Source organism: Chrysemys picta, chromosome 8 (genome assembly GCF_011386835.1).
Source record: "Chrysemys picta bellii isolate R12L10 chromosome 8, ASM1138683v2, whole genome shotgun sequence".
NCBI lineage: Eukaryota > Metazoa > Chordata > Testudines > Emydidae > Chrysemys > Chrysemys picta.
This window is the reverse complement of record NC_088798.1, coordinates 110,659,028-110,667,953: the sequence shown is the minus strand read 5'-3', so window position 1 is coordinate 110,667,953 and position 8,926 is coordinate 110,659,028. Positions and strand designations below refer to the sequence as shown.

The 8,926-nt window shown below is 44.5% G+C and overlaps 1 protein-coding gene across 5 annotated transcripts in view; it reads left to right on the top strand.

Annotated features, from left to right (window-relative positions):
- Window positions 1-946: 946 nt before the first annotated feature.
- Window positions 947-8,926, top strand: part of KDM3B (lysine demethylase 3B) — a 109,899-nt gene continuing 101,919 nt past the window's right edge. For 4 of the 5 annotated variants that reach the window (XM_065555252.1, XM_065555251.1, XM_065555250.1 and 1 more), the window contains exon 1: window positions 947-1,162. In XM_065555252.1, the coding sequence (XP_065411324.1) occupies window positions 962-1,162 (201 nt within the window). In that variant the 5' untranslated portion in view covers window positions 947-961. Of the gene's footprint in view, window positions 1,163-1,213; window positions 1,541-8,926 lie in introns of those variants that run through there. The other variant, XM_005282228.5, reaches the window with a different exon arrangement.

The following is an 8,926-nucleotide window of genomic DNA, read 5'->3' as shown; positions in this document are numbered from 1 at the left end:
GGAACTAGCATAAAGAAATGTTTTTCATCTCTTCATATCCCCGGGGACATCACCCATCAATGCAACCACAGTTGTTTCGGTGCCGTAGCCTAGGCCTTGTGTACACTAGAAAGGGTTTGGCAGTAAAACTATACCATACAGCAAATGTTCCTAGTGGAGATGCACCTTAGACTAGCAAGACTTATTTTGCTTACCATAGTTCATAGAACAAAGTATGCAATACCACCAGAACAACTTTTTTGATGATATAACTATGTCTACACTAAGGCTTTTGCCAGCACACTTAGGGTGTGTAAGCTCTGTGCCAGCCAAACACAGACCAGGCCCCAGGTTGCCTGTCAGAACTTTGGGATGAAGGCTGCACTTCCCGGCCCTCACTGCTTTGCCTGACAGAAAACTCTGAACAGTAGGAGCCACCTGAAGCCATGTCCCTCATGGTACATCTTCACTACCCGCCGTATTGGCGGTTAGCAATCGATTTATCTGGGATCGATATATCGTGTCTTGTTAAGACACGATATATCGATCCTCGAACGCGCTCACCGTTGACTCCGGAATTCCCCCAGAGTGAGCGGCGGTAGCGCAGTCGACGGGGGAGCTGCGGCTGTCGATCCCATGCCGTGTGGACCCTAGGTAATTCGATCTTAGATACTTTGACTTCAGCTACGCTATTCACGTAGCTGAAGTTGCGTATCTTGGATCGATTCCCCCCACCCCCAGTGTAGACCAGCCCTTAGAGGCATGAGACAAGCCTTAGCAGGAGCTTCCATAAGCGCGGCCATATTGGATCAGGCCAAAGGTCCATCTAGCCCCAGTCTCCTGTCTTCTGACAGTGGCCAATGGCAGGTGCCCCAGAAGGAATGAACAGAAGAGGACATCCATCAAGTCATCCATCCCCTGTCGCCCAGTCCCAACTGCTGGCAAACAGAGGCTGGGACCCCCTCCTGGCTAATAGCCATTGATGGACCTGTCCTCCAGGAATGCATCTAGTTCTTTCCCCACCCCGTGCGCTGCCCAGCTCTATCCCGTGGGTCCATGCAGCGGCGCGAGGCCAGCCGGGATCAGGGCAGGCTGCGCAAATCGAACGGTCAAAGGCTCAGACGGCCAGTCAGAGGGAAAGGACGCCGCAGTGCACGCCGGGATTTGGAGGGAAGTGAGGCTGGTGAGGTGCATGCCGGGAGCGGATCTGGCTAATGCGGGGCATGCTGGGATCAGAGGAGGAAGGGGGAGCTAGTGCTAGCGCGGTGTATGCCGGGATCGGGGCGGGCCGTGCTCGCACTCAGAGGCCCAGCGCGGGGCGGCCGCTCGCTCGGTGTCTCGGGGCGGCGGCGACCGTTGGGGCGGCTCCGGAGGCTCCTACCCGGCGGGGATGGCGGATGCGGCGGCTTCCCCGGTGGGGAAGCGGCTCCTGCTGCTCCTGACGGCCAGTCCCGACGAGGGTGAAGCGGTGGGGCTGGAGCCGGGGCCTGCCCTGCCCTCTCGGGCTTGGCGGAGCGGCACCGTGCGGGCCATGAGCGGAGCGGTGCCCCAGGACCTGGCGGTGAGACCCTGCGGGGGAAGCCTGGGGCCTAGACGGGAGGGCTTAGGCGAGCGGGGCGGCGCCGGCAGGGGGATCCCGGCGGGGCCTGGTCTCCTCTCCTCCTCGCCCCGGGCCTGTGCGGTGCTGGGGAGGAACGGAACAGTCGGGGCGTTTTGTCCCCCTCCCCCTGTGGGCTGGGGCCGTTCTTCCGCGGCGCTGGGTGGTGCCTCAGGCTGTTACAACGACCCCCGCCTCACCCATGTAGCTTCGTACTCCTGCCTCGTTAACGGCCTGGGGTGTTTCACGCAGCGCCTTGTTGGGGCAGTTGCGCCTACCCCGTCCAGTGTTGCTGGGACCATTGCGGTTGTTTCGTGTATCAGCCTCTCTTAGTTTGTTTATAGCTTATGTTTCACTTTGACTGTAGTTAGGCGCTAGCTCAGTTCTGCAGGATTTGGGTCTGGCAGAAATATCTGGGAAGGTTTAACCCAAACTGTTTCGTGTGGATTAGATAAACAGCCTTTTTTCTAAATCAGCCTTACTTTGTGGTTTTGTACAATGAGGCTCTGCAGAGCTGAAAGGAATTTCATTGCTGCTACTGTTTTCCAAAGATCATATGTAGCCTTAAAAGTCACTTAACATCTTAACTTTGAAATACAATCTGGCCACTTGAAAATAATGTATTGTGTAACCACACTGCATTGACTTAAGACTCTTGCATTGAAGTTCCCCACTCACTCTGTACATATATGTCCCTAGGTGTGAGGACTCTGACCACAGTGGGATGGGGTGGCTGAATATAGGAGTGATTCCAATGGTTTAGTCATCTCATTTGGGTAAAGAAGTGTCTATTGGGTTGGAGGAGTTTGGCTAATAAGGTACCTGTAAAATCTACAACTGCAATATTTGTGAGAAATTAATTCTGAAATAGAAATGGGAGGTTTCTGATTATCTGCTAGGGTTGGGGGGTGTCTATGGATTTAGGCATTGCAATACTGAGCATCAGGGTCCCTAGAAAATCACAGGAACAATACCACGATCCACAAAGCTGAGTTAGGCCCTTGGGCATTCTGTACAATTTATGGGAAGAGCTGGGTGTCCAAGAACACAATCCATAAAAACTATCATGCTAGGCAGGGAGCCACGTAAGCTAGCCAGTTGGAGGTGCCAAGGAGCAGGGTGTGCGCTAAGCCTTTCCCATCCTTCAGAGATAGGTGCCTAAGTCCAGGTTAAAAAACAACAAGGAGTCTGGTGGCACCTTAAAGACTAACAGATTTATTTGGGCATAAGCTTTCGTGAGTAAAAACCTCACTTCTTCGGATGCATCCTGCATCCAGGCTACCCCCTGATACTTAAGTCCAGGTTGCAGGGAGGCACCTAGCTATTCTTGCTGATCCATGAATGGGAAGGAACCTGCCACATGGAGTCAAGTGGGTTAGGCGCTTAATGCTTTTCTTGCAGGAGTGAGTTAAGCATTTGCCTTTCTCCACATATGGGGAGGGAGCTGGTGATGCCAACTATATAACTTTTACCCCAGTGGTTAGAGTACACGCCTGGGATGTGGGAGACCCAAATTCAATTCTTACCCCCCTCTGCCAGAGGGGAAGAAGTGATTTGAACAAGGGTTTCTCTTCTTCCACTCTGGCATAGAAGGAGGGAATTAAACCTGGGTGGCCTAGGCAAGTGTTCTAAGGACTGAGCTGAAAGTATTAAGGTGAGCAACTTCTACCACCATTATCATTTCCTCTGGGCGGCTTTTGAATGGGACCCAATCTGTTAGGCGTGCTTAGAGGTTGCCTATCAGATCGGGCTCTGTATGCAGGTTAGGCAGCCAAACACCTGTCTTCCTTTGGTTCATGATTTGCTCTGGGACTTAGATGGGAGATAGGTGTCCAGATGCCTAGAGTAAGGCATTGTGCATGCTCCGAGGCAAAAACTTAGCCATTGAGATAACTTTTACCCTGAAATCTTAGGCATTGAGTCAGTTTAGGTGCCTATGAAGTTCAGTGTGAGTTTAGTGGACTGCAGTGGAGCCAAAACTGGTACTTAAGTGCCTAAATACCTTTGTGGGTTGCGCCCCTAGTGTCTGGGTGCATAAAACCTTGTTAAATACATGATAGATGTTTTTGCTAGAAAGGTATTCAGGTTTGTTTATTAGCATAGGCAGCATCATTTGGAAGCTTTAGACCCAATCTGGGGAAACAGAATTGTTTCTAATTCTGCAATCCCAGAGACTTATTCTGCTTTCAGCAGGAGGAATTCATACACCATACAATACCTTTATGTACTTTCTTTTGTGTGTTGTCTTCTGAAGTTCACCCTAACAGAGTTGAGTGAATTTGTAGGCATGCTTCTCCCAAAAAGCATCTCTAATGTTTGCATTTGACCAATTTTTGTCCACAGGTACTGGGAGCACATTTTGGAAGGCCTTTGGTAACTCAGCCCATAAGGTGAAAAATCAAACCAAAATCTGAGGACACAGTGCTCTACATCATAGCACCTATGTACATCCAACTTTTTCTCCCTTTATTTTTCTTCTTGCCCCCGCCCCTTTGCCAGTGATGTCAAGCTTGATAACCCTTTACTCTCCTCTCATAAGTATTTATCTTCTTCCAAGCTGTCTGTGGAACATCCTTCTTGAACCTGTTCAAGCTACGTCCCTTGCCATAGTCTTTGGTGGCAGGGAATTTCTTCTGTCATATCATCTATAAAAAGTGTGAGGGATGCTAGTATACATTTAGGAACAAAGAATGTAGGCCATACTTGCATTCCGGAGGTTCCGTTCTGGGAAGCTGAGACTCTGAAAAAGATTTGAGGGTCATCGTGGATAATCAGTCCATTTGCTCACACCATCATACTGGGAGTTCATTTTCGTCTAATGTTGACCCTAGGGTGCATAAATAGGGGAATCTCAAATAGGAGTAGAGAGGTTATTTTAACTCTGTGTTTGGTACTGGTGTAACCACTATTGCAATACTGTGTGCAGATTTGGTGCCCACAATTCAAGAAGGATGTTGATAAATTGATGAGGGTTCAGTGGAGAGCCACAAGAATGGTCAGAGAATTAGAAAAGATGTCTTACAGTGATAGACTCAAGGAGCTCAATCTATTTAGATTAAGAAAGGTGAAGGGGTGACTTGATTAGTCTGTAAGTACTTAACCAGAGAACAACTATTTAATAATGGGCTCTTCAGTCTAGCAGAGAAAGGTATATAACACGATCCAAAGGCTGAAAGTTGAACCTAGACAAATTCAGACTGGAAATACAGTGTAAATTTTGAATAGTGAGAGTAATTAACCATTGGAACAATTAACAATGGTCATGGTTTGACAATATTTAAATCAAGATTGGATGTTTTTTGAAGAGTTTTAAGAATTATTTTGCGGAAGTTCTATGGCCTGTGCTATGCAGAAAGTCAGACTAGATGATCACAGTGGTCACTTCTGGCCATAGGATCTATGAAACTTAAATGGTTAGCATCCCTTTTTATTTGCTAATGTGTCCAAGTCTTACTGAGTCCTCCTCCCCCTTTTTGATGCTGACTGCTCGTGTCAATTTTTGATTGTGCGCCCTTTGGGCTAGATGCATTGTGTGGTGTGTGTGGTGGTGGTTTTTTTTTTTTTAAGGTTCCAGGCATGTCTGGAAGATAAAAAATAACAAGTGGAATGACCTGATTTTCCCACTTGAATACAGTCATTGGACATCTAGAACAGGTGTGAGGCATTTGTATTTCAGAATAAACATAAAGCAAATGCAGAAGACATGATTTTAAGTGAGGTTCTGGGCTGTGTGAGCACTGGGCCCAATATGTTAATATACATGTTCTTTGACTGTTTCAAGTTGCTTTAATTGTAAACTAACTCTTAAGGAAAGATTGCTATAGTGCATTATCTGCTCTACAGGCACATCTCCCAAAAGCAGGAACCCAGCCTTTGCTGGGAATACTTTTTAAGAGGGGAAGGGTTTCAGGGCTGTTCCCTCTGACCAATTTATGGAAGGATAGTTTTATTACTGTATCTGTCATTGTTCTTCATAGTTTGTGGAGGACTGAGATTCTAACAGCTTTTTTTTTCCCTGGTGAGGAGGATGTGACCTCTTTAAGTGATGCTGCTCTCAGCTCATCCCAATTAATTTTATACAGGTTTTATACAATATTGAGTTAATGCTTGCATCCCTATTTTAACATCATCTTGGTGCAAGGTTTTACCATTGAGCTTTCCAAATCTCAGAATCACGACATGGGGGAAGATTTTCACCAAGTATCCTGGTTAGCTACTACTATCATGGTGCAGCATCTGGTGGTGTAATTGTGTAACATTTGTTTGATTTTTGTTTTGTTGGGCACCCTGCTTCCCTGCCTGCTAGCAGTCTGGGGGGTAGGAACTTCTGTGAAATCGTAGCCCTTGGGATCAGCCTGCTCAAGAGCTCTGTAGGTGTTGCAGCTCTCATCCTGTTTTCCTCCATCACCAAATCTGGCATGAGTATTTATTCCAGAGCCCCGGATAGCAGCATAATAGGAACTGTCACAACTAGGGACGCTGTCATGGTTGGGTTGTCTACTGTGGTCGTTGGTCGGACATTGTTCTTGAGAAAAGGTTCCATCAATCTGTTTTGGAGTTTGGTTTCTCTTGTCCGGGCTTGTGGTGACACAAGAATGAAGCCTGGTTGCACACACACTAACTTATACATAGTTACAGTTTAAACTCCCTTTCTGTTATAAAGCTAACTTTTTTTCCACTGTCCTCTGACCTTGCTAAAGTTTAACCATTTTTCCTGAAAACTTGTTTGCAGGGTCTTTCTAAAGGATAGTTTTTCTGTGAAGTTTGAGGGAAAATGGACAAGGTGTTTCAGAGATTTGCAGGTTCCCTAAGAGCTCTTCTCACTTACTAACAGCTTCTGTCTCAAACTGCTTGACCTAGAAATTCCAAATGTATTTTTGCTGAGCTGGCCATATTGAGGAATTTACTTCACTTTTTGCTGTTGGAGAGGTCTCTAACTTAGATAAATTGAACAATAAATACTTAGTCCAGGGCATTGGAAGGGCTAGTGCCAAGAGTGCTTAACGATGTCTGGCTGTAAGCAACAGCAATACATAATAAAAGTTTCTCCAAGTCAATCTGTGGCTCTGGTGGGGTTGTTTAACTCAAATTTAACAGCCCATCAACATGAAAATGTCCATACCAGCTCTCGCACATGAAAATTCATAATGACCATCAGCATTACAAATATTCTTTAAAAAAAAAATCCAAGACATGCTTTTTCAGAGTGTGGGCCACATCTTAATAACAAGATTGTCTTATGGACTTCTTCCTTCTCAGTGGCTGAACAACATGGGGCGCCAGCCCCTAAATGTTATGCTCTTCAACCTCGGCACTCTGTTATTCAGTGGCAGAATATTGCCCTCCAGTATAGGCTCACTCGTCTTGCACAAAAATGATTGACGTACAGCTTAATTCCACCATGTGTATTATTTCAGGCACACTTAAATATACTCCTCTACCATGTATCAGGGGGTAGCTGTGTTAGTCTGTATCTACAAAAACAACAAAGAGTCTGGTGGCACCTTAAAGACTAACAGATTTATTTGGGCATAAGCTTTCATGGGTAAAAACCTCACTTCTTCAGGTGCATAGAGTGAAAGTTAAAGATGCAGGCATTATATACTGACACATGGAGAGCAGGGAGTTACTTAGCAAGTGGAGAACCAGTGTTGACAGGGCTCCTCTACCATGGTTACCGGTTCTCTGTTGCTCTGCCCGGTGCTTGCAGAGAGGAAAGCGTAGTTAAGCTTGTGACAAAATTGTGTGATGTGCCATATCTACTGTTAATTAAAGACTTGTTTAATCCACCACATGGTCATCTGTCCTCACATTGCCTATTGTGGCTAAGTTTACTGGCTGAGAGGTTGACAATAGAGGACACGTGGCAAGCTTTAGAGTCTGCAGAGAAAGTGACAAATAACTCTTGTCAGACCCCACTCAACATCAACCTGGGTTTGATTTACTGCAAATGTGATGGAGCCTTCTTAACAGATTTCGTACTGAACATGGAATTTGTGCTGAAGCAGAATTTCAGTGGCGTTTTAGAGGCAGTCCACTACGTCAATGTGGGCAGCCACAAACCATGACACATTGTTGAGGAGTGCAAAATGACGCAACCTCCTGGAGGTCTTTGTCACTTGACCGGATTGCATACACCAAATATTTATAGTGATCATGAAACCATCATGGTGGCAACTGTAGAAATTAATATGAAAAATTAACATTAGAAAATTATGTAATATATTCTGGGGTGAGCATAACCGTTCCCCTTCCGTTAAGATAATGGTAAGAGAGCCATTAAGTTCTTTTATGGAACCAAAAAGCTGAAATAATAGCAAGCCTCCACCCAAAATACAGGCACGTGTCACTTCCCAAAACAAAAGCACATGCAAGGTATGAGGGTGGATTTTACTTAAATCAAATTGATTTAAATCACTAGTCAGGAAGACTCAATTTAATCATGTATTTCTACATAAAAGTGCATTCTTTGTGGTTGTTATAACCTTAATACACATTTTTCACAACTCGGAGATGTAGGTTTCATTTTTAGAAGGTACACACTACACATTTTTTTAAATGATTTATTCTGAAAACTTTTCACGTTAGTTTTACAGCTGTATCAGAAAATGAATGATTGCTTGGTTATTTCATTTACCAAAGGTAATTGGGAGGTGAACTATCTGCTTCAATGATTTCATAAATAGCTCCAGTGCAACAGGTTAATCATTAATATTTGGAGGATTTTCTTGCCATGCTTTGGTAGGAGGAGAACATCAACAGACAGACATTTAAATTGTTGTTTTAGTTAAATAAAACAATGTTATGTAGTCTGGATTTTTTTCTTCAACAGCAAACATATAGTATTTTAACAAAACAAGCATATGAATTTTTGAATTTAGTTAAACATTTAAGTTTTTTTAAAATCAGGTTTGTTTTTGTTAAAATTGTTTTTAACTAAAATAGTTAAATGAAATATTTGTTTAAAAAAAACAAAACAAATTAAATTGACTGTCAGCCAGGTCAACATGAGAAACGTAAAACATTGGTTTCTGCAGTTAACTCAGTCGTCTTCACCTTCGTTTTCCTGTTTGTTCATAATCTGGAAAAGAAAAACAAGCTTTCCTGCTTTTCCAGGTCCCAAACAATTTCTCAATTTGGAATGAATTAGAATATTTTCTTCCTTTGGACTTTCTACACCAGCAGAAGCTACTGCTGTTAAAAATGAGATTATCACTTCAACAGTCTCTGAATCCAAGTGTTTAACTGACTTCCTCCAGTTCACTGGTGTGACTTTCTTTAAAACATCATCAGCAAACATATATTTCTTGAATGGTTCACCCTTGGCTCTGAAGTTTATTATAGTTTGCA